General features: G+C 39.4%; 1 protein-coding gene and 1 pseudogene across 5 annotated transcripts in view; one reads left to right on the forward strand and one right to left on the reverse strand.

Annotated features, from left to right (window-relative positions):
• Positions 1 to 26,249, forward strand: part of UBE2D1 (ubiquitin conjugating enzyme E2 D1) — a 45,609-nt gene extending 19,360 nt beyond the window's left edge. For all 5 annotated transcript variants that reach the window (XM_066349123.1, XM_066349124.1, XM_066349127.1 and 2 more), the window contains 6 exons: positions 15,102 to 15,165; positions 15,259 to 15,290; positions 17,290 to 17,367; positions 19,179 to 19,284; positions 24,695 to 24,788; positions 25,522 to 26,249. In XM_066349123.1, the coding sequence (XP_066205220.1) occupies positions 15,102 to 15,165; positions 15,259 to 15,290; positions 17,290 to 17,367; positions 19,179 to 19,284; positions 24,695 to 24,788; positions 25,522 to 25,567 (420 nt within the window). In that variant the 3' untranslated portion in view covers positions 25,568 to 26,249. The remainder of the gene's footprint in view (positions 1 to 15,101; positions 15,166 to 15,258; positions 15,291 to 17,289; positions 17,368 to 19,178; positions 19,285 to 24,694; positions 24,789 to 25,521) is intronic.
• On the reverse strand, positions 12,851 to 14,989 carry LOC136381068 (phosphatidylinositol N-acetylglucosaminyltransferase subunit P pseudogene; annotated as a pseudogene).
• Positions 26,250 to 26,464: the final 215 nt, after the last annotated feature.

The following is a 26,464-nucleotide window of genomic DNA, read 5'->3' on the forward strand; positions in this document are numbered from 1 at the left end:
ATTTTAATCAAGTCCAAATTTTCCTTTTTATCTCATGATTATTCTTTGTGTCCTGTTTAATGAATTTCTACTTCCCCAAGGTAATGAAGATATGTTTCTTATAAAAGCATTATTATTTTACCTTTTATTTATTTATTTATTTATTTTTACAGAGACAGAGAGTGAGTCAGAGGGATAGACAGGGCCAGACAGACAGGAACAGAGAGAGATGAGAAGCATCAATCATTAGTTTTTCATTGCGTGTTGCAACACCTTAGTTGTTCATTGATTGATTTCTCATATGTGCCTTGTTTGTGGGCCTTCAGCAGACCGAGTGGCCCCTTGCTGGAGCCAGCGACCTTGGGTTCAAGCTGGTGGGCTTTTCCTCAAACCAGATGAGCCCACACTCAAGCTGGCGACCTCGGGGTCTCGAACCTGGGTCCTCTGCATCCCAGTCTGACGCTCTATCCACTGCGCCACCACCTGGTCAGGCTATTTTACCTTTTATGGTTTATTTAGAATTGATTTTTGTGTATGGAGAAAGGTAGGTAGGGTAGGTTGATGTTCATGTATTTTTCTATGTGGATACCCAGTTGACCTGGCACCATGTATTGAAAGAAATATTTCACCTTTGCTAGAATGTAGACTTTTAATTTTTTTTTATTATTTATTCATTTTAGAGAGAGGGAGAGAGAGAGACAGAGAGAGAAGAGAGAGAAAGGAAGAGAGAGAGAAGGGGGAGGAGCAGGAAGCATCAACTCCCATATGTGCCTTGACCAGGCAAGCCCAGGGCTTCGAACCGGCAACCTCAGTGTTTCCAGGTCGACGCTTTATTCACTGTGCCACCACAGGCCAGGCCAACTTTTAATTTTTGAATTTCAATTTTTTGGCCATTGTTTTCTTTCCATTCTCAACACATTTATGACGAATAAAGTTAAAATAAGTGTTTATGCCCCACTCAGGTGTCTAAAACACTGTCACTTTTGCTTCTACATCAAAAATGCTATTTCTTTTTCTAAAACAGTGATAATATCCTAGGTTGGGTTTAAAGGCTATATTGTCCATTTCTTTTTGTGTGTGTGCAGCTTTTTGTAATGAAGCTTTGTAGGGCCCCACTCACATTGAAGTTTGTGTGAATGGTGTCCCTTGGAGTTGGTGCACACAGCCTGTATGACAAAACGCAGCATCCTTGAATGCTGTTTGTAATAACTAGAAAATACAAAAAAAAATTAACTTTTACTATGCTTCAGCAATCTGCCTTTTAGCAAATAAGGGTTGTTTTTATTTAAATGCAGTATTTTGTGCCACAAATTTAATAGGGTGAGAAAGAAAGAAATTCTGAGACAACCCATGTAGCTTTTCAGAATTTACCAGATCTTATAACTTTACTTTTTAACGTTTTGTGTTTGTATTTATTTTTTATTTAGAAGATAGTTTGTGTCAGTGAAGATATTTTATATCAGTGTGTTACTAGATCAGTTTCTATCCTAGGAGAAACTTTCTTTTCTGGATTTCCTAGAGTGTTCCCTAGTGTTCTAAACTCTAATGAACACATTCGGAAGATGACCCCTGAAGCTTTTTGCTTACTGTTACATGTATTTTCTTGGAGGTACAATTACTTTTAAGCTTCTAAGAATCCAGAGGGCCTCTTTCCTGTACCTTGTAAGCTACATCATATGAAGTTATTCCCCCCCCCCATCAGTTCTCCTTGAATTTCATTCCTCAGTTTAATCATTAACAAATGTGCCTGACCAGTAATTTGTGAGGATTTTAAGTAACATCATAACTGATACAATTAAATTAAACCTTTAAAGCCTATGGGAATGTAGAGTTGGGATGAGAGGACAAGATCAGAATCCTGGTCCCTGTTAGAAAGGATCTGGAAGTCCAGAGGTTAAATTAAGCATGGAACAGTAACAAAACTCTGTGCCACTGACTGCAGCTCTGCTTATGGGCAGGAAATGACTGACTTGGAGACGGGTTAGCTCAGCACAAACTCCTAATTCCTAGGAAAAGCAACCCAGAGAAGTTTCCTGAAAGTAGGTCAGCTGTATGCTAAATAAACAATAAAGATGGAATATTTAGAGTATTGCGGTCTTTTAAACCAGAAAAAGCAAAACAAATATTGCTAATAAAAATTTTGTTTGGCACCTGACCAGGCAGTGGTGCAATGGTCGAACGTTGTACTGGGATGTGGAGGATCCACGTTTGAAACCCCGAAGTTGCCAGCGTGAGCATGGGGTCAGCTGATTTAGGTTCAGGATCACAGACATGACTCTATGGTCACTGGCTTGAAGCCCAAGGTCGCTGGCTTGAGCAAAGGGTCACTTGCTCTGCTGCAGCCCCCCAGTCAAAGAACATATGAGAAAGCAATCAATGAACAACTAAGGAGACTAAGGAGCCACAATGAAGAATTGATGCTTCTCATCTCTCCCTTCCTCTATGTCTGTCCCTAGCTGTCCCTTTCTATTTTTCTCTCTGTCACAAAAAAAAAGAATGAAATTTTTTGTGGCTTTGGACACTTTGCTATAGAATCTCATACATTCTGGTAATTGAAAATAATTGTGGCAATAGCATTTTTTTTTTTTTTAGAGTCAAGGAGAGAGAGAGACAGATGAAAAACATCAACTCATAGTTGTGACATTTAGTTGTTCATTGATTGCTTCTCATAAGTGCCTTTACTGAGGCTCCAGCAAAGCCAGTGACCCGTTGCTCAAGCCACCAACCTTGAGCTCAAACCAGCAACCATGGTTCATGTTTATAATTCCACACTCAAGCCTGCAACCCTGTGCTCAAGCCAGATGAGCCCACACTCCAGCGGGTGACCTCAGGGTTTCAAACCTGAGTCCTTAATGTCCCAGGTCAACACTGTATCCACTGTGTCAATGATCAGTCAGGTAGTAGCATGTGTTTTTAAAACCTTAATGTTTAATATTCTTTGGAGATTTGCTTTTAGGTGTTGTTAGGTTGTTTAAAAGGCTGCTCCAATGTTCTTAAGTGACCTGCACTATTTTCTCCTAACATCTGTTATGATATTCTTTTTATTACATGCAATCTTTATATGTACATTGGGAATAATTCTCATTCTGTTGTCAAATCTTATCATTTGCATTTATTTATTTATTTTTATTGAGTGAGAGTTGAGGAGGCAGACAGACTCCTGCATGCACCCCGACTGGGATCTACCCCTCAAGCCTCCTGTCAGGCAATGCTCTGTCAGTTCAGGGCCCGCTCCTCCGTTGCTCGACAACTGTGCTATTTTTTAGCACCTGAGGCAAAGCCATGGAGCCATTCTCAGCACCTAGGGCCAACTTTGCTTGAACCATTCTGAGCCATGGCTGTGGGAGGGGAAGAGCAGGGAGGGTGGAGAAGCAGATGTTTACTTTTCTTGTGTGTCCTGACTGGGATTCGAGCCCAGGACTTCTACACACAGGACCAACTCTACCTCTGAGCCAACCAGCCAGGGCCCATTCACATTTCTTAAAATCAGAAATATAAGTTATCTATATTCCTTAAATTTTATTGCTAAACTCAATAACAAACACCTTATAAAAGGTACTGTGCTAAGTATTATGGAGGAATCCATGAATAAAAATTGCATAAAAGGCTCAATTTTATAAGAAATATTCTGGTAAAAAAAAAGAAAGGGAGAAAATTAGCATTAATTAAGCATATATTATACATGCCAGGTATTAACTAGGTACTTTACTTAACGTGTTTTTATTTAATTCTCAAGATAGTTAGTTCTTCAGTGTTACCAGGGATATCCCTAAATGAGGCACTTTGATACACAAACAGGTTAAGTATGTTACCCAAGGTCACACATCTAGAAAAGGTCAGTAGCAAAGCCAGATTTGATCTAAGTCTGATTCCAAAACTCAAACGGCCATTGAGAAGACAGCCACTGTTAACAAGGATGTGTAAAATTTGGGCATAGGGAGATAGAAGGAAGGTTATTTTAGGAGAAGAAAACTAAAAAGGTCAGAAAACTTAGCCATGTACAAGAAACATTCAAGTTGGCCAGACTGTACAAAAAAGGTTCTGAAACTTTTTGGTCTGTGGGATCCCCTTATATTAAAAGTATTGAGGGCTTTGCCTGACTGATGGTGGTACAGTGGATAGAGCATCAACCTGGGATGTTGAGGTCCCAGGTTCAAAATCCCGAGGTCTCTGGCTTGAGCACGGAATCACTGGCTCATCTGAGTCTCTCTGATCAAGGCATGTATGAGAAGCAGTCAATGAGCAACTGAAAAGTGACGCAACTATGAGTTGATGCTTCTCATCTGTCTGTTCCTATCTTTCTCTCTCTCTAAAAAAAAATTAAAAGTATTGAGGGCCCAAAAAAGCTTTTGTTTTATTTGTATGAGTTATATGTTTACTGTATAAAAACTAAAAGCAGAAATTTAAATATATTTAGAATTTAAAAATTATAGACCCTTCATATATTAACCTAAATAACATTTTTATTAAAAATATCTTTCTAGCCCTGGCCGGTTGGCTCAGTGGTAGAGCGTCAGCCTGGTGTGCAGAAGTCCTGGGTTCGATTCCCGGCCAGGGCACACAGGAGAAGCGCCCATCTGCTTCTCCACCCCTCCCCCTCTCCTTCTTCTCTGTCTCTCTCTTCCCCTCCGGCAGCCGAGGCTCCATTGGAGCAAAGATGGCCCGGGCGCTGGGGATGGCTCCTTGGCCTCTGCCCCAGGCGCTAGAGTGGCTCTGGTTGCGACAGAGCATCGCCCCTGGTGGACGTGCCGGGTGGATCCCAGTCGGGTGCATGCGGGAGTCTGTCTGATTGTCTCTCCCCGTTTCTAGCTTCAGAAAAATACAAAAAAAAAAAAAAAATATCTTTCTAGAACAACAACAAAAAAAGTAGAGTTGCATTGTTTTATATGTGTTCCAATCCATTTATAGTCAGGCTTATAGAAGATAGTTGAGTTCTCATATCTGCTATGCATTCATGTTACTATATCATGCTATAACCTGGAAAATGGCACTATCTTCATGAGATATTGAGAGTGAAAGAGGGAAATAACATCTTAGTTTTATTATGAAATTAGTTTTTACTTCACAGACCTCCTGAAAGTGTTTTAGAAAACCCAAGCAGGTTCTTTGTAGAATTACTGGACACATTTGTGATGGGGAACCTATTTGAAAGTGTGAGGTTGGGACGAGAAATTGAAAAGAGAGACCTTTATAGGATAACTGCTGTTAAAAATTTGGTGTGTATTCTTTTATTTATCTTCTGTGACTATATACCGTTAATATGTTTATATACTTTGGAATCTAATGGGCATACTCTACAGCAACTTGTATTTTTCACTCAGAAACTATATTCACACAACATTCTTTGATGTCAGTATATAGAGATCTACCTCATTCTTTTTAATGGCTGTACAGTGTTTCATAATATAGCTATATCATATAACCATTCCTTACTGATGGTCCTTTACGTTATTCTCAGTTTTTCATAATTGTATAAAATGCCCCACTGAACATTCTGCTATTTATATCCTTGGCTATTTGGACAGTTATTACTGTAGTTGAAATGACTGGGTCAGAGACCGTATGCATTTTTCACTTTCAGTTAATACCAAATTGCCCTCCAAAAGGTTGTATCTCAATTTGACACTCCTCCAGCAGTGAGTGACACCTCATTTCCCACCAAAGCTGTGGACAGAGGTATTCTAAGAGTAGGTTGGCAATAATTAGACTTGGTCTTATGTGTGTTTGCCTATTTATATATTGTTCTTTCCATATTTCTCCAGCAAAACACTGTTTTGCTTTTATAACCAAGACGCTCCAATACAATACTTATTTTAAATCAGCATAGAATAATAGCATGGCTGTAAAGACCTAGTCAAAAGGCCCAAGGAGTCAGTGGAAAAGTTATCAGGACTAGCGATAGGGTGCATTCTGGATTTCAGGGTAGGGGTGGAATTGTGTGAAGTGTTCAAGAAGTGAGTGTCAGTGTGATAAACTGTTCTTTAGAAGGGGTTTCCATTAGCTGTGAGTAATGTGTAATTAAGCCTTGACTCTTAGGAGGATCCTTTGGACTTGAGCTATTTGTGTAATTCGGTGTTAATTCTTACAGATTGTGGAAAGAGGAGCAGAGAAAGAGACTAATCCTAACACTTTGTTTTGGAATAACATAAATATTACTAAATTATTTTTGATATTCCTTATGTGCCTGTGATGCTAGAAGCAAATAAATAAGAATGCTAGTTAGAATAAGCATAAGTCAGATAAGGTGATTTCTCAAAACTGGGAGTGAACAAAATTAAAAGGAATTTAATGAATATAAGTGGTCGCTAGTTTCTGGTGTCTTATCTAAAAATGCATTGGCTGCTGAGCAGACTAAGAGCAAGAAAGACGGGGTTCTGATTTGTTTGTAGTTTTTGTTATATTTCACCTTTTTAGCTCATCTCAGAATTCATTATTTTTCTTTTTTCAAATTCAAGACCTGTATTTTGTTTGTGTTGTTCATTTTGGCTGTTCCTATGTACCATAGTTTTAATTAGATATTTCCAAACAACATAATAGGGCATATTTTCAGGCGTGTTTTGACAACAGGATGGGACATCAGAAATTTAGATCCTGCTAAAAAGTCTAGGATGTGTACGTCACCCCACCAAAGCATTAGTGGCATTATTAGTAGTAATGGTGAATGGGACTATTAAGAATGTATGATGTGCCATCAGCCGCTTCTTTTTTATAATAAGCGAGCTTTCAGTAGATAACTTAAGAACTAGGCCCTTTGGCTCTGGCCGGGTAGCCAGTTTGTTAGAGTGATGTCCTGGTATGCCAAGGTTGCTGGTTAGAGCCCTGGTCAGGGTACATACAAGAATCAACCAATAGGCTTTGGCCAGTTGGCTCAGTAGATAGAGCGTCCACCTGGCATGCGGATATTCCAGGTTTGACCCTTGGTCAGGGCACACATAAGAAGCGCCCATCTGCTTATCTTCCTTTCCCTGTCCTTCTTTTCCTCCCGTTGCCAGTGGCTCGATTCATTCAAGCATGAGCCCAGGCACTGAGGAGCGCTCGGTTGCTCTGAGCGTAGACCCCAGGCACTGAGGAGAGCTCGGTTGCTCTGAGCGTAGACCCCGGGCACTGAGGAGAGCTCGGTTGCTCTGAGCGTAGACCCCGGGCACTGAGGAGAGTTCGGTTGCTCTGAGCATAGACCTCCAACACTGAGGAGAGCTTGGTTGCTCTGAGCATCCACCCCAACTCCTGGGTGGATCCCAGTCAGGGTACATGTGGTGGTGTCTCTTTATCACCATCACTTAAAAAAAATAAAAGAATCAACCAATGAATGCATGGATAGGTGGAATAATGAACAATGAATCAGTGTTTCTCTCTCTCTCTCTCTCTCTCTCTCTCTCTCTCAAAAAATGAAAAATACACCAGGCCTTTGCATGATGTTGGGCAAACAAGTGTGTTAAGCTTGCTTGTTTGTCCTTTGCCTTTTTGGTGCATGAGTAGGGGGCAGCACCACGTGTGTATAGTCTGTTTAAGGCTCAAGTGCTCGCCCTCAGGGTGGCAGATTGTAGATTGCAGATTGCCTGCTGCCATTGGGAGGGGCCATATTTGCTATTGTTTGCCACAGAAGGGGGTGCCGCTTGCCCCACCCCACCCCCACCCCCTCCTGTTTGCTTGTGAGTCCTGAGAGAGAGAGAATCAGTTTTGCCCTGCCTGCTTGTTTCTCGGCTGTCCTTGCAAGACTAATAAACAGAATGACCCACCATCATCTGGCTCCATGGTTCCTTTATGATCTGCCGGAATCCAACGTGAACCTGTGTGGCCACGGCCACCCTACTGGCCTTACACAGGAGTTCCATTGTTAGATTTTTCTGTCTCTCATCCTTAGCTCTAACTTCTCTTTACAGAGGAGGTAGAATCAGGACACAAAAATATAAGAACAAAAAAACCCTTTATTTTTCTGTAATGTTTTAATGGGACTGGAAGAACTGTCTGACATTTGAAATTTGAATGGGATTCAAGGCTATTCCAAGTAAAATGGGTTTTTTTGGTTAATAAACAAATGTGTATGTATTTATGTGTATGTTTACTTTATTCTCATAAATGTAATCTGTTTGTTTGTTTTTAACGAGGGAGTGGACAGATAGGGACAGACAAACAAGGAGAGAAATGAAAAGCATCAATTCATAGTTGCGGCACCTTAGTTGTTCATTGATTACTTTCTCATATGTTTCTTGACCAAGAGGCTCCAGTTTAACCAGCGACCTCTTCTCAAGCTAGTGACCTTGGGCTTCAAGCCACTGACCATGGGGTCATGTCTGTGATCCTACACTCTAGCTCAGGCGTGGCCAACAGTTTTTGCCTCTGGGCCAGATTAGAAAGAAAACTTTGTTCACGGGCCGGACGAAATATTAAAATTAAAAAATGTTAAATACAAAAACAATTTGTTTAAAACAAAATTTTATTATGTAATTTGTTTATGAATAAATGTGAGTGAAAAATTTTAATATAATATTTTAATAAAAATATAATTATATACCATATAAAAATATTCAAACTATTGCAATCAATTGAAACAATATTTAATTAATGGAATGAGCTTGAAGGGGTTAAAATAAAACAATTATTTTGTTTTACAAACAGCCTGGACATGTTTTCAGTTATCAACTGCACTTGATTCAGCACACTTGACCACAAAAATAACGAATTGTTTGACCTTGGCTGCACACTGGCAAACTCCACCTAAAAGAATGTGGGTTTCACATTGCCACTAAACATCAGACAGTTCATATCAAGTACAGATGAGTACAAAAGTTGTAAATCTTTATAATGGAATTTTTTTTAATCCCATTTTTTTTTACTTTTTTTAAAAATTATTTTTATTCATTTTAGAGGAGAGAGAGAGAGAGAGAGAGAAGGGGAGAGGAGCAGGAAGCTTTAACTCCCATATGTACCTTGACCGGGCAAGCCCAGGGTTTTGAACCTGCAACCTCAGCATTCCAGGTCAACGCTTTATCCACTGCACCACCACAGGTCAGGCTATAATGGAATTTTTTTTTGGTCTTTTTTCTTTTTTTTTTATTTTTTATTTTTATTTTTTCTGAAGCTGGAAACGGGGAGAGACAGTCAGACAGACTCCCGCATGCGCCCGACCGGGATCCACCCGGCACGCCCATCAGGGGCGGACGCTCTGCCCACCAGGGGGCGATGCTCTGCCCCTCCGGGGCGTTGCTCTGCCGCGACCAGAGCCACTCTAGCGCCTGGGGCAGAGGCCAAGGAGCCAACCCCAGCGCCCGGGCCATCCTTGCTCCAATGGAGCCTCGGCTGCGGGAGGGGAAGAGAGAGACAGAGAGGAAGGAGGGGGTGGGGGTGCAGAAGCAAATGGGCGCCCCTCCTATGTGCCCTGGCCGGGAATCGAACCCGTGTCCCCCACACGCCAGGCCGACGCTCCACCACTGAGCCAACCGGCCAGGGCTTATAATGGAATTAAAAAAAAAAAATAAGTATCGCAAATCCATTCGACCAATTATTGGAAGTTAACCCTAGATTAGTCACACGCGGAATTCTTTTCCATGTATCACTATCTTCCTTAATATCTTGATTTCCAATAATCAAAGATGCTTCCGCTTCTGAGTAGCTAGATTTTAACATAGCGGAGAATATTAAAAATTTAACCGCGGGCCACATAAACTCATTACGCAGGCCAGATCCGGCCCACGGGCTGTATGTTGGCCATGCCTGTGCTAGCTGGTGACCCCGTGCTCAAGCTAGCAGCCTCAGGATTTCAAACTTGGGTCCTCAGTGTCCCAGGCCAACGCTCTACCACTGCGCCACCTCCTGGTCTAGCTCACATACATATATATATAAAATATATGTACAAGTGAATCATTAACAGTTTTTTACAACCACAATTATAGACTATGTTTTCTATTTATATATAAATATATGTATTTTTTTTCTGAAGTTGGAAATGGGGAGGCAGTCAGACTCCCGCATGTGCCCGACCGGGATCCACCCGGCATGCCCACCAGGGGGTGATGCTCTGTCCATCTGGGGCGTTGCTCTGTTGCGACCAGAGCCATTCTAGCGCTTGAGGTGAGGCCATGGAGCCATCCTCAGCACCCGGGCCAACTTTTTGCTCCAATTGAGCCTCTGCTGTGGGAGGGGAAGAAGAGACAGAGAGGAAGGAGGGGGAGGTGTGGAGAAGCAGATGGGCGCTTCTCCTGTGTGCCCTGGCCAGGAATCGAACCCAGGACTCCTGCATGCCAGGCCGACGCTCTACCACTGAGCCAACCAGCCAGGGCCTCTATTTATATTTTTTAATTAACTAGTTTTCTAGTTAAAATAAGGGCAAAGAAATCTCATTTAGACAAATGATCAGAAAGCTCCACATGAGAATATTTTGAGAAGCAATCTTCTAAAAGCCCAAATTAGAAAACTGTTAAGTAAATCAGTCCTAAATTGGGGCTGTGACTTGGGAACTGCTCCTCCTCTGATCGATTAAGTAAAATAGTTATAGTCTGCTACTAGAGAATAGGATGGTTGTTACCAATTTTCTATTATCTTTTTTTTTTTCTTTTTTTTTCTGAAGTTGGAAATGGGGAGGCAGACAGACTCCCTCATATGCCCAACTGGGATCCACCAGGCCTGCCCACCAGGGGGCGATGCTCTGCCCATCCGGGGCGTTGCAGCCATTCTGGTGCCTGAGGCAGAGGCCATAGAGCCATTCCTAGCGCCCGGACCAACTTTTGCTCCAATGGAGCCTCAGCTGCGGGAGGGGAAGAGAGAGACAGAGAGAAAGGAGAGGGGGAGGGGTGGAGAAGCAGATGGGCGCTTCTCCTGTGTGCCCTGGTTGGGAATCGAACCCCTGGACTCCCGCATGCCAGACCGACGCTCTACCACTGAGCCAACCGGCCAGGGCCTAATTTTCTATTATCTTAACACTTATTTGAATACTTACTGTGTGCCAGACACTGCTGCACACTTTACATGTACCATTTCTCTTGTTTGTCTAGGAACTGTGGATGAAAAAGGAAATACCCCCTTACATGAAAGAAAACTAAGATTAGGAGAGAAAAAATGTTTTGCCTAAGGTCATGTTGCAAGTGTGCATTGGCACCTGTATGGGAACTTCAAAACCTTGCTTTTTAACCCCTATTGCTAAGTCAAAGACTGAAATCTTTCTCTTTATTGCTTAATTGTACCTGGAGCAAAGGAGTTGCTAACACTGTTAGTTAATTCTTGTTAGGAAGAAAAGCACTGCACCAACTGTGGAAAAAAACAGCAACAAAACCAACAATGAAAATAGCAGCGTAGACCAGAAGACTTGGAACAAGAAGACCTGACTTTGCACTGGGCTCAGTCACTTAGCTCAGATCACTTTCTCAGGGAAGCCTTTCTCTACCACATCCTCTTCTTGTTTGTCTCTATTAAAACACTAAATTCATTGCTGTACTGTATTTCCCCATATATAAGATGCTCCTATGTATAAGACACACCTTAATATTTGGACCTGAAATTTGGAAAAAAAAATGTTATTACATAAAGTTATTGAACTCAAGTTTTACTCATCATAAAATTCATACAACTCCTCATCACTGTCAAAGCTCCCGTCCATTAGCTTGTCCTCATCTGTGTCTTATGACGAATCGATGTCTTTAACAGTGAGCGCAAAAACAAGCACAAAAAAGCCAGAAATGCAAGTAAAAAAATCTACAACCACTGTATAAGACACAACGAGTTTATAGACCCCAAATTTTTTGAAAAAGGGTGTGTCTTATACATGAGAAAATATGGTAATTACCACATTGCAATGATTCTAAGGTGCCCATCATTTTTATTTTAACATTTCCAAAATCTGGATGCATCTTGTAGTTGATAGTATCTTAAAATTAATTGGCTTCACTCCTTCTTAATTATTGGTACATAAAATTATATGATTTACGGTGGATGGCATCTTAGATGTGATGAAATGCAGTATTTGTTTACATGTGCTCCTATGAAAATGTTTACATCATTGTCATGGTTTTAAATACCAGGTATAATGATTTTCTAATTTCTAGCCTCGTCCTGTTAGGCTCCAGCCCTGTATGTTGAACTAAATTCTCCCTTGCTATCACAGGGATCACAGATTCTGTGTCGACTTTCCAGTTCAAGTTGTCTTTTACTGTTCCTTAATCTCAGTAAATGGTATCTACATTTGTACATTTGTAAAGCTAAAAAGCTAGAAGTTCAACTGCCAGGGTTTGAATCCCAGTTCCATCCTATACATACAAGTGTCACCTGTGCTTTTTATCTGTAACCTAGGGAGTGTCATCACACCTATCTCCGAGGAGTGTCAGGACAATAGAGCAGGGAGTAACTTAGCTGCCACTAATCTTCACCATACATACCTGTAGGACGACGACACCTCTCTCCTTACTCTCCTTACTCTGCACATATAATTAATTCATCATTGTCACATCCTGTGATAGGTAGACCCTTCAAAAAATCTCAGATTTATCCACTTTTATTTTGTTGTCACTTCTTCAGTCTAAGCCTCCTTTTTTCTTGCCGTAGTAAGTAATCTTGTAGCTTCTCTTCTTTACCATCTCTAATCCATTCAATACTTAGACCAGTAGAGCCAGCCATCTTTTCAGTCTGATCAAGCCACTTCTTAAAACCCTCCCAACGCAATGGTATAAACCCCCAGTCATTAACATGGGTGTATTCTCAGTTTTCTGCCTAGCCTCTGCCCACTTTTTCAGCCTCATTCTATGCCACTCTGCCACACAGTGTCACTCATTTCTCACAAAACTAAGCCCCACTCAATTAGATTTCAGCTTAAATCTCCCTTCTTCAGAGACATTCCCTGATCTTCCAAACTAAATTAGGTTCTTCAGTCCTAATACATAGTTCTTTATTTTGAATTTATATCTTTTATAAATTTGGAGGTGGTCCGTTTCTTTCTAAGGGAACGAAGTTGTTTCTCCGTGGTCATAAAGCTAGTTAATGGTAAAACTGGAATGCCAATCCAGGACGCTGAAGCTGTGTTATTCCCGTGATCCTTCCATCGGTTCCTTGAGAGCAAAAAAGAGCTTATAGATCAATATTAGGTTTCAAAATATGGCCCACTGTCCTCCTTTTCATTTAACCTTTAGGCTATTTCTTAAATAGCCATCTTTCTGTGAGCCTTTATTCATCCGAATAAGATTATAAACTGGTTGAAGTAAGAACTGTTTCTTCTATATTATATACCTAGTTCTTTTATAAATTACCTTGTCTACAGTACTCATTAAATATTTTTGTCTCAGAGATGTTAAAGGAAAACAGTATTTTAATCCATTTAATTTTTTCAAGGTTTGGAGCTGTCTCATAAAGGAGTTTAATATCTTGTTCCTGCTTGACCAGGCAGTGGCACAGTGGATAGAGCATCGGCCTGGGACACAGAGGACCCAAGTTTGGGACCCGAGGTCGCCAGCTTGAACACGGGCTCATCCGGCTTGAGCGCAGGTTTATTAGCTTGAACATGGGGTCGCTGGCTTGAGCGTGGGATCATAGACACGACCCCATGGTCGCTGACTTGAGCCCAAAGGTCGCTGGCTTGAAGCCCAAAGGTCGCTGGCTTGAGCCCAAGGTCTCTCTCAGGCTTGAGTAAGGGGTCACTCACTCTGTGGTAGCCTCCTGGTTAAGGCACAAACGAGAAAGCAATCAATGAACAACTAAGTTACCTCAACAAAGAATTGATGCTTCTCATCTCTCTCCCTTCCTGTCTGTCTCATTCTCTTTCTCTCTCTATCTCTCTCGCAAATATCTTATTCCTACTTTTCTTCCAATCAGTGACAAACTATATATTTTGTTTCCTTTTTTTTTAAAAGCTAATGCAGTGTTTTACTATTCTGTCCATTAATAACTAACATTTGAGAACATTTACAATATTAATGGAACTAATTCTAAGAGAAGTTTAATTTAACATTTTTCAAAACATTTCATGTTGGGTATTAATAAGAGAATTATGGTCAAAATGATTATGTCAGAAGATTATAATAAATGTTTGATGGTAGGCCTTGGCCAGTTGTCTCAGTGATGGGGCGTCAGCCAGGCCTGTGGATGTCCCAGTTCAATTCCCAGTCAGGGCACACAGGAGAAGCAAGCATCTGCTTCTTTCCTCCTCCCCCACCTCCTTTTTTTCTCTCTCTCTCTCTCTCTCTCTCTCTCTCTTTCTCTCTCTCTCTCTCTCTCTTCTCCTCCCACAACCATGGCTCAATTGGGTCTAGCACATTGGCCCAGGCACTAAGGATGGCTCCAGGGAACCTCTGCCTCAGGTGCTAGAAATAGCTCAGTTGGGAGCATGACCCCAAGATGGGCAGAGCATAGCCCCAGATGGGGGTTGCATGATGGATCCCAGTCAGGGCACATGCAGGAGTCTTGTCTCTCTATCTCCCCTCCTCTCACTTGGAAAAAGAAGAAAAAATAAATGTTTGATGTTAGTCTTTATACATTTAACTTTTTTGATGTGTACAGTGTTTTAGCTGTAAGAAAAAACACTTGGTTTACTTAATAGAAATGTCTCTTAATGCTGGGATGGTCTCTTGGTATATCTTCTGCTAATTTTTAGCATAGGTATCTGTGATTGGAGAGTTGAGGAGCGAGGTACTTATGTTTATTCCAAATAGAGTACATAGCTGATTGCTATAGTAATGGGAGGTAGACAGACAGTGCAGCTACCTAATACTTTTGAGGTCAATAGGTTAAGCTTAAGGAGTTTAGCCAAGAGTCAGGAATAAAAGCCCATATGAGATATAGTATGAAGCTAAATTGGGAGCTTAAGAAAAGAAGAAAGCTATAAATTGCTCTTTCTGGCAGAGGTGACAGTGAATTTTCCACTGTTTTCCCTGTGCCTTTAGACAATCTCAGTGTGGAGGCCCCTGCACAAGCACCCACCTGGGAGTCCCGGGGTGAGAGAGACGAAAAACTGAGCGGAAGGCTGAGTGGTGAGGGTGCACCCCAACCCCCCCACCCCTACCCCCGTCCCCCCCGCCCCAGGCGCAGGCCACATTTTGTCTTCATATTTTGTGTAAAATGGTTTTAAAGTGAAGTTGATAGTTTGGATTATTATGCTTGTTTCACTAGAGAAAGAATTAACCTTGAGTATTTTTGTTTTGCTTCAGGAATTAAGTGATCTACAACGAGACCCACCTGCTCACTGTTCAGCTGGACCTGTGGGAGACGACTGTAAGCTTTGCTTTATTGCTAGCGTTTTGCTACCACTAATAATATAGATTTGAACATTTGTTAATGACTCCAAAACTCCTTTGTTTGTTTCAGTGTTCCACTGGCAAGCAACTATTATGGGGCCTGTAAGTATGATTCATATATATGAAATTAACCCCCTCAGCCATGCTTCATTCTTGCCATCTCACCTTTAATCAGATGTTTATGGCTCAGGTTGAGCTTTTTGTACCTGAATCACTCAACAACTAAAATGTGATTACAGGGTTTATGATGCTTTTCTATAGCACTGATGGCAAACTAGGATCATTGTGATGTGTTTTCCTTTGCCAAATACTTGACCATTACACATAGTAATGGATCACCCACAATTTACAACCAGGCTGTGTATTTCCTTTATTTATTTTTTTAACACCAAAAGCTAGTTCAGAACTAAGTATAATTATTCTCACATCAACAGTTTTAGTAAGTCAGAAATAAGTCTAATTAACCAAATAACGGGATTCCTACAAGTAACAAGTACCAGTTTGCAGTAGGTCTCATCACTTCCTGTTTGTGAGAGAAGAACTGGTCAAGTTTTCCAGTGCGTCTTTTCTCTGCCATCTCATGAGTTTGCTGCTTTTAGTTTTTAGGATTATCCTGAAGTCAAAATTAACCTGCTCTTTTATGAGCGGCTTCTCTTAACACTTAATACCTTTGTTAAGATGATTTCTTTCTACACTGGAGAGGCATTTATGACTAAGAAGAGCCGTCCTTTCTGAGAGCAGAAGAATGGCACTGACATTTCTGGACAACATAATAACATGTTTCCATGAGCATCATTCTTTCCTCTGTCCCCCAAAAGAGCTTTATCTAGTAAGCTAGAGAGTTTTAAATCATTATTGCCCTTTGTTTAACTTAAGAAACAAAACAATTACTGAATTTTCAGAGCAAGAGTCCTAGGCAGGTATCTCAATTACTATATTGTTAGCCTTTATAGGGTAAAATGCAACATTTATTTAAATAACATTTAATAAGAATCTAGTTATTTGTTATTCATTGTTTACTAAGAACCTTTAAAATACTATACTGTCATTTAAAAACCCATCTTGACCACTTGAATCATAGCCCTTCAAAAATATTTCTTAGGTGAATTACATGTAGCAAATGGTTACAATTATGTTACTCATACCTTATTTATTTTAGTAATCTCAAATGTTACTCTGTTGTATCATTTGACTATCAAAACAGACCATGACTATCCATTGTAATTTATGTTTCTTACACTCTTTGTAGTTTTTGATGAACTAGAATTAATGCATATAGTAAGAGTAGGTATACAGTGTAGTCCTCTAATAAAATGCAGAAACTTAAGGAAGTAATGCTAATCTTGTTATTATAACCAAAATGTTGATATAACATGATAAATTTAATTAAATACACAAGGATTAAAGTATAATTTTAGGTATTTTTGCTACCTTTTAAAAAAATTGTCTTTTTCCCTTGCTTGTAACATTGTATTTTCTAACTGCCATAATGACACATGGCCAAATTTAAATTAGTCTTGTCCATTCTAATTTGATAATTCCATGAATATTGAATTTCTCAGTTTTGTTTGGTATTCTTTTGCATTTTTTATAAATTATTTCTGAGTGAAGATTTGAAGTCTACAATGTGTAATAATGTCCCTTAGCCTTTCCTTTTCATAACTTGTTCTCTTCAGTTTATCATATTCTTGCCCTTTAAATCACCATTAGAACTTTATTTTTATAGCTAAGAAGGTAAACAGTAGCCCAGCCCTTTTTTTATACTGATTACTGCTGTAGAAAATTATTCTTTTCTCACAGTAACCTTGTGTATATATTAATTTTTAAAAATCTGTACTCATACACAGATTTGTTTGGGCAAGTCACACCACTAAGTGTGCCCTATTTTTTATTTGTTTTAAAATCTATGATGTTGACATGATAGTTGGAAAATCCTCGTTCATACCTGCAAAGAAAAACCTGTTTGCAAGGTAAATGATTTCAGCTTATGCAATGATGGCATGTTTTTCAAACTGGCATATTGGGGGGCAGGGGAGGGTCATTTTAGGTTACCAAATAAATGTAGTAATCAAACACTGATGCAAATATTTTGTAATTTCAGCCTGATAGCGCCTATCAAGGTGGAGTCTTCTTTCTCACTGTACATTTTCCGACAGACTATCCTTTTAAACCACCAAAGGTATTTTTATTTTATGATTGATGTGACTTACATCAATATATCCAGAGACATTTTTATGGTGTGCAAGGCAGGTTAGCATGTTCAACTGTTCTGTAAAACTTCAGAGTCTAAAATATGCTTTCTTACTCAAATATTCTATTATGTTCGGAAAACAAAAGGCAGTACTATCTAGCTGTTAAAGGCTATAAATTAGGTTCCTTACTTTCTTTTTCTCTTTATTAAGGTCTCTGTAGTTTGAGTTTTATGGTTAAGAATCAGACTTTTCATTTTAGGGGATTATCTTTCCAAAGTTGATACATTTTTCTCAGTTTTAGGTATTCAGCAAGCATTTATTGAACACCTACCATGTTCTGTTACGTTGGGGAATACAAAAGTAAATATAACACGGTCCTTTCATTTAGTTTGGTACAAGATATAAAAGCATGTTCTTATTCAGTTTAATTTAGATGAGATTGAGCCCTGGCTGGTGGCTCAGTAGATAGAGCGTGGGCCTGACGTATTGATGTCCTAGGTTTGATTCCCCATCGGGCACAAGGAAAAGCGACTTTCTGCTTCTTTCCTTCTTTCTCTCCCCCTTTTCTCCCTCTTACCCTCCTGCAGCCGATGGAGCATGGTCCTGGGGAACTGAGGTTAGCTGGGTTTGGAGCCTTTGGAGCAAGTCAGCCTCAGGCTCTAAAAATAGCTGGATATTGCCTGGAGCGCCTCCGCCTCTGGGGATTTGCCTCACTAATTTCCCCTCTTCTCACCTAAAAAAAAAAAATATATCTATATCTCTATATATCTATATATGGATGAGATTGAAAGAGGAAGCAAATGATGAGGTTATCAGGAAGGAGGAAATCATTAACATATTCTGTCATTCAGGAAATAAGGATTTTTTTATTTATCTTTTTTTCAAATTATAAGAGAAAGTTTATTTAGAAAGTTACAGAGGTAGTAGAAGTGAGCCAGCTGGCTGCCTAGGCTCAGGAAACAAGTTAGAGACGCAGAAGGGCCCCTGGAGCATACGAGAGAGAAAGGCAAAGTTGCTGACCACCTGGGGTAAGGAGGCCCAGAGGTGCTCCCCAGAGAAGCGTGTAGCTGGGGTCCCCAAACTTTTTACACAGGGGGCCAGTTCACTGTCCCTCAGACCATTGGAGGGCCACCACATACAGTGCTCCTCTCACTGACCACCAATGAAAGAGGTGCCCCTTTCGGAAGTGCGGCAGGGGGCCGGATAAATGGCCTCAGGGGGCCGCATGTGGCCCGCGGGCCTTAGTTTGGGGATGCCTGGACAGGAAATAATTATCTTAGATTTTTAAGAACACCTGAATAACATTAGATACATGAAACAATGTAACAACTCTTGTGGAATATTAGGATTCTTAGTGAATTTCTTAGGACAGATCCTAAGCTGAGGCCTCTTAGCTTTCCCCTAGAACAGGGTCAGAACCCTATTTGTAGATCCTAGTGTCACTTTGAGGTATCACTGATAATCAAATTAAAAAAGGATTTCTTTGAGGGATCATCCAAGCCATGGTTAATTATTTTGGGTGATACTCAGCCAGTCATACCAGGTGTTTCAGACTTGATTTATTTCATTCTCCAAAATATTTCTGTTTCTTGGGGGGAGTCTGGCTTTATCTCCTTTCACATTCTCAGTAGCTAAAACTATGTGCATTACAAAGTAGGTGCTCTTTCAATTTGCATTGAATACATTTATCTACTAGGGTCAGTAAAATTGAAGGCATTTTACCCTAGAGCAAACTGGTTCTGTTTTGTTCATTGTTACTGGATTGTCACATATTTATTTTGCTTTGTTTTATGTTCAGATTGCTTTCACAACAAAAATTTATCATCCAAACATAAACAGTAATGGAAGTATTTGTCTTGATATCCTGAGGTCACAGTGGTCACCAGCTCTGACTGTATCAAAAGGTAATTTTATTTATCAGATATATAACAGTTGATAATAGTGTGGCAATAAAAGTACAGCAGAAGTATCTATTAAGGACCAAAGTTTAAAAAAAATCAGTCTACTGTATTTTCTCCTGCTTTGATTTTGCTTTGCTTTTATAGCTTTTATATGTATTCTCTTTAGCTTTTAGCAGTTAGCTTGGTGTGGAGGGTGTTGGTGGGCAAATTTAAATGATGAAATAAGAGAAATTTAAAATGTTAGGGCTAGAAATTTAGGGATATGTCTTTTGACATTTTACCCTTTAGTTTTGGCTTTTTTTTTTTTTTTTTTTTGGTATTTTTCTGAAGCTGGAAACGGGGAGAGTGTCAGACAGACTCCTGCCCGACTGGGATCCACCTGGCACGCCCACCAGGGGGCGATGCTCTGCCCATCCGGGGCGTCGCTCTGTTGCGACCAGAGCCACTCTAGCGCCTGAGGCAGAGGCCACAGAGCCATCCCCAGCGCCCGGGCCATCTTTGCTCCAATGGAGCCTTGGCTGCAGGAGGGGAAGAGAGAGACAGAGAGGAAGGAGAGGGGGAGATGTGGAGAAGCAGATAGGCGCTTCTCCTGTGTGCCCTGGCCGGGAATCGAACCCAGGACTTCTGCACGCCAGGCCGACGCTCTACCACTGAGCCAATTGGCCAGGGCAGTTTTGGCTTTATCTTTAGAAAAAGAAAGAGACAGAAGTAAACGTGATTTTAGGGCCAGTTGTCCAATTAGGTAAAGAGAATTATTGACATAATGATTAAAGCTTTACATCTGCTTTACTTCATCTAAGAAGAAAGATTAGGCTGATAAAATAAATGACTTAAAATGAAGGACATATTTCATACTTTAGAGTAATGTAGTATATGAACATACTACTCTAAACTGGCGATTTTTAACCTTTTTACTCTTATGGCACACATAAGCTAATTAACTAAAATTCTTCAGCACACCAAAAACTATACTTTTTGCTGATCTGTCAAAAAAAATTGGTATAATTTAGATTCATTCACACCAGATGACTGGCTATTGTTGTGTTGGATGTTATCATTTTTTAATTTGACAATCTAAGAGAGAAAAGGTGAGTGCCCTGTCTAAAGAATCAGGTATTGCCTGACTTGTGGTAGCGCAGCGGGTAGAGCGTTGACCCAGAACACTGAGGTCGCTGGTTCTAAACCCTAAACTCGTCTGGTCAGGGCACATATGAGAAGCAGTCAGTGAACATCTAAAGTGAAGCAACTACTAGTTGATGCTCCTCACTCTGTCTCTTCTCTCTCTCTCTCTTTCAATTAAAAAAAAAAGTATTGCACGTTTTAAAAATTCTTGAGGCACACCAGTGTGCCTCTGGCAACACACCAGTATGCCGTGGCACACCGGTTGAAAATCACTGTTCTAAACTTTGAATAATCGGTAACTTTGTCATAATGACTGATACATACTCCATGTGGGTTCTTAACTTTCAGTAAATCTGTAACATTGTTCTTTGTTAAATTATCAGGCATTTTGAGGGCATTCTTGTTTCTTTAGCCAATAATATTTGCTGTGCCAGCCCTCTTACTCTATGACTTGTTTCTCTAACAGAAGAGAACCTGACATTTGGAAAATATTGTTTTGAGTTAGAAGCATCTGTCCCAGAAGTAACTTGGTAGTTTTTCATTTTTATAAAATTTAAGCAAATTGTTTCTCTTGAAGTATTCAGGGAAGGATCCATGGTCATTAAAAAAAAATTTCTTTAGGCCCTGGCCGGTTGGCTCAGCGGTAGAGCGTTGGCCTGGCGTGCTGGGGACCCGGGTTCGATTCCCGGCCAGGGCACATAGGAGAAGTGCCCATTTGCTTCTCCACCCCCCCCTCCTTCCTCTCTGTCTCTCTCTTCCCCTCCCGCAGCCAAGGCTCCATTGGAGCAAAGATGGCCCGGGCGCTGGGGATGGCTCCTTGGCCTCTGCCCCAGGCGCAGAGCGACGCCCCAGAGGGGCAGAGCATCGCCCCCTGGTGGGCAGAGCGTCGCCCCTGGTGGGTGTGCCGGGTGGATCCCGGTCGGGCGCATGCGGGAGTCTGTCTGTCTCTCCCCGTTTCCAGCTTCAGAAAAATACAAAAAAAAAAAAAAATTTCTTTAAATGAATACTACCTGAACATATAACTTGTTTTTAAAAATGTTGAGGTTTACGCCTTGACAAGCTGGCTCAGTGGATAAGAGTGATGGCCTGGCATGCAGATGTTCCAGGTTCAATCCCCTGTCAGGGCACACAGGAGAAGTGACCACTTGCTTCTCTTCCCCTCCTTTTCCCTCTTCTCTCCTTCTTCTGCTCTCACAGCTAGTGGCTGGGTTGGTTCAAGCACTAGTCCCAGGCACTAAAAATAGCTCTTGATTCGAACATGACCTCAGACAAAGATTGACGGGTAGATTTCGGTTGAGAGGTGCATGCAAGAGTCTGTCTCACTATCTCCTGCCTTCTCAAATAAAATAAAATTAAAATTAAAATTAAAATGATGAGGTCTATAGAAAACAGTCTGCAACCATAATTATCTCAAATATTAGGTAAACAGTAGCCCTTTAGGTCAGTCAGTTTTTTGTGAATGGCCGTTTTTCTGACCTAAAATGTTTGTGTAAAATATTCATGTAGATTTAGTGCCTTTTAAAAAAATCTTTGACATAGTATATATAACTATTGTGCATTCGATGTAGGAAAGATTCTGTATCAAAGCATTATTCAAATTCATAAACTCTTTCCTTAAAGGTACCACAAAATAGAATCCATTTGGCATAAACAGCTGAGTGCTTACACATGTAGAAGAAATGTTAGCCTGCCAGATTTTGAGCACTCATCTACTGATACTAATAGCTTTTTATGATGAATAATTAGTATTGTTGCCTTCTGGTAACTGTCCTTTTAGAACAGTTTCAAATAGCCTCAGTTTCCTCATATGTAAAATAAGGACTTTAATAGTATTACTACAAAGGGTCACTATGCTCCTGGCACACAGTAAGTACTCAAATGAATTTCAACATATTTTTTCCTTATCTTAAAACATTTGAATTTTTTTTTGCCCTGGCTTGGTGGCTCAGTTGGTTGGAGCGTTGTCCCAGTATGCCAGGGTGAGATGTGAGCCCAGGTAATTGTGGTTTAATATACGATAGAAGATAAGGAAGATGAATTAAATATTAGTTTTAATTTTAGTGCTCTTAGTTCCTTTCCCTGTCATTTAAGAATCAACTTTGCTGTATAAATTCACCTGTAGATTTTTAGCCATGGCAGCCTCAGGCCTCTGGGCGCTCCTCCCCATGTCTCAGCAGACCAGGGGACCAGACACAGAGCGCCTCTGTTCCCAGGGGAGAGAGTGGCTCTGGAGAGCTATCTGTGGAGTATGTCTGCCACTCTCCAGACCTTGTAGGGGGAGAGAGGCAGGATCTGGGAGTTTAGGGTGTCGCACTTTGTTTTTCTCTGTCTGTGTGCTGAGTGTGGGCTGCTGTCAGGAAAACACTGGCCATGACCCGCGTTCTGCTGCTGCTTTGGTTTAATATCTCTCCACTGTCTCCCAATCTCTGTGTTCCTCCCAGCAGGAGACCCAGTCACTCTGGGTTTCTCCGCTCTCTGGAGCCCTGGCAGACAAAAACCCAGGCAGTTTAGGTTTCTCTCCTCTCTGGAGCCTGACTACAAGGCTGTCTTCTCTTCCTCTCCCTTTCTCAACTCTCCCCACCGTTAGTTGATTCCTTGCAGTCAGATCTTTCAGGCACGCCTGTGAGCCCAGCTGGGGTTCTTTCACTGTGTTATAGGTTTTTAATTTGTTGAAATTTCAAAGGGAGAGATCCAGGGTATCTCTCACACCATCATTACTCTGACTTCGAAAATCCGCCTGTGGATTTTTAAGAATAGGAAAAGATTATGGAACATACATAGTAGAGGAGGCTGAATATGGAAGGTCATTCAGAAGATTCCGTGGACCCCCTCAAAAATGGTGGCATGCAATTGAAGCAGAAGGAACCCGAGTCCTTGTTACCTCTTTTTTCATATTCTTAGGTTTTTTGTGTGTGTAGCTATTTGCATTAGTATTATGATGTAATGTGGCAAGAAACCACTACTTTTTAAATTTTCATCGGTATTTTGAAATATACATGTTATATAGTAATTATTCACGTTATTTTTACATATACCATATTTCCCCAAGACCTTAATTTTGGGGCCCGAAATTTGAAAAAAATATATATATTACATAAAGTTATTGAACTCAGGTTTTATTCATCATGAAATTCATACAACTCCTCATCACTGTCAAAACTCCCATCCATTAGCTTGTTTGTCCTCATTTATGTCTGATGACGAATCACTGTCTTCAACAATGAGCACAAAAACAAGTGCGATAAAGCGAGTGATGCGCTTTAAAAAAATCTACAACCACTGTATAAGATGCACTCAGTTATTAGACCCCATATTTTTTGAAAAAATGTGCATCTTATACATGGAGAAATATGGTATGTGGTACAAATTATGTACACAGAATAAAAGAGTCATTGAAAAACTCTTACCAATCCTTCTTCCTTGTGGACAATCTATAGCAGTGGTCCCCAACCCCCGCGCCGCAGACCGGTACTGGTCCGTGGGCCATTTGGTACCGGTCCGCAGAGTAAGAATAAATAACTTATATTATTTCTGTTTTATTTATATTTAAGTCTGAATGACGTTTTATTTTTTTTTAATGACCAGATTCCCTGTTACATATGTCTAAGACTCATTCTTGACGCTTGTCTCGGTCACGTGATATATTTATCCATCCCACCCTAAAGGCCGCTCAGTGAAAATATTTTCTGACATTAAACTGGTCTGTGGCCCAGAAAAGGTTGAGGACCACTGATCTATAGGACGACCAAAGTAGGAAAGTACTTGAGCACTATGTCCAAATGTTTTGGACTATTAACTGTAATTTGATTACTTCACTTTGAATTGATCAGAACACAGACTTTCTCTGCATTAAAACAGAATAGAAAATGGACAATTTTCTCATTAAAATACAAAATTTCTCTAAGAGACATCTGAAGCTAGGATGCTATTCTAAAAGGTTTTAAAATATGTACCATTTGGGATATGTGTGTGTTACCAAAAATATTTTTGTAGAGAACTCTTGAGTTGTAATAGCTATGTTAGAGGTTCACATTTTTTAAATAAATAGAAATTCAAATAGAATTTAAAACTTCAGAAGTTATAGTAATTTTATATTTTATACATTATGTGGTAATTTTGTAATTTTAAAAATTAGAAGTACTTGCTACCAGCTATAGTGTGAAGTATCACGTAATGTGTTTGTATTATTTTCTTTGTAAGTTCAGTGTCTATATTCAATGGAATTATTTTCATATATGTTAACTGTATAAAGAAGAAAGATCATTAATATGATGTTCTCTTTTAAATCTAGTTTTATTGTCCATATGTTCTCTACTTTGTGATCCTAATCCAGATGACCCCTTAGTACCAGATATTGCACAAATCTATAAATCAGACAAAGAAAAGTAAGTGTTCACTTATATTTATTTCTGTTTGGTTACATTTTTTTGTAGTCTCCCAAAATAAAAGTATTACCAATATATTTAATAAGTATATCTAGTTATGCTTAATATAGTTACATTTTTCTTTCCCAGTGGAGTAAACATTTTTTTTAAAGTGTTAGTCTTTTTACAAAAAATCTTGTTTCTTTTCACATACTGTTTATAATCCTTTACTTTTTAATAGTACATGTTCTGCATTTGCACAGTATGTCATGTTTTTGCAGGAAAGAACTATACATAATTCTAAGTAGTAAACTGTAAATGAAAGAATTTGATAATTGGAAATATTAGATATTATATTCCCCCAAGAAGGGAAATCATCCCTAAACCCCCCAAATTGACCTACTTTTCAAGCTGCTTCATCTTGATGGTACCATTGATTCACTTGAAATTTATAAATAATGCTTATTGCCTTTTACAGATTATTATTAGAAATTGTTTTGGTGGTTTTTTTTTTCATTTTGTCTATAATTTAGGTATATTTTCATGTAGGTTGTACAAAAATTCATCAGTTAAAAAATAACTTTCGTTTTCTGTTTTATTTATGCAAAAGGCTATCACATTGATCCAATAAGTGGTATATGTATGATTATTGCAATCAAGCATAGGAAGATAGAATGAACTGTTTTATATAGCTAGATCTTCTAAAAGATTCAATTTGTATGTTTTTACTGTATCCCTTTTTGTATGCCTACAGATACAACAGACACGCAAGAGAATGGACTCAGAAATATGCAATGTAAAATAAAAAATTTTTTCATATATACCAGAGTACTGTAAAATCTAGGTTTTTTTCAATATTAGCAGTAAATTGAGCACTGTTTACTGTTTCATTGTACCATAAAATCTTTTGATTTTTATCCTTTTTAAATGTATTTCTGAAGCAAGACAAAACAAACTTCCAGTAAACCCTTAAGACTGTGATGAGAGCATTTATCATTTTGTATGCATTAAGAAAGACATTTATTATGGTTTTTAAGATACTTGGACATCTGCATCTTCAACTTACAAGATCTACAATGCATCAGAAAAGCAACCAAATTATTTTTTGCTGAAACTAGATGTTTTTACATGAGAAATACTGTATGTGTTGTCTATGTTGTCAGTTTTATAAACCTGTATTCAGATTTCACTCTTTGTTAGCTCACTTTATAATTTGTATTTTTTTACTGTATAGACTAAATATATTCTATTTACATGTATGTCAACTCATTACTTTTTTCCTGTGAACAGTATTGAAAAAAAACAGAACAGCTTTTAAGTAAGTGAATTAACTGTCTCCCTTGTCTTTGGGTATTCTGTAGATCAGTTGCAGATTTCTTAAACCTGAATGTTCTTTACACTGTAATTCTCAGTATACTGATTATGGAGAAACACTTGTTTTGATTTTGTTATACTTGACTTAACTTTATTGCAATGTGAAGTAATTGCACTGCTAAGTAGGAAGATGTGTAACTTTTATTTGTTGCTATTCACATATGAATTTTTTTCTGTATAGGCAATATTATAATGACACCTTTTACAGAACTTAATGTAGCTTTTTCCATATAATAAAATGCTTTTTCTACTATTTGTCTTGATTACTTAAAAAGATTTAAAAAATACTTTATAAGTAAAGATTAAAATTGTAATATTTTGCA

This window comes from Saccopteryx leptura, chromosome 9, assembly GCF_036850995.1.
Source record: "Saccopteryx leptura isolate mSacLep1 chromosome 9, mSacLep1_pri_phased_curated, whole genome shotgun sequence".
NCBI classification, from domain to species: Eukaryota; Metazoa; Chordata; class Mammalia; order Chiroptera; family Emballonuridae; genus Saccopteryx; species Saccopteryx leptura.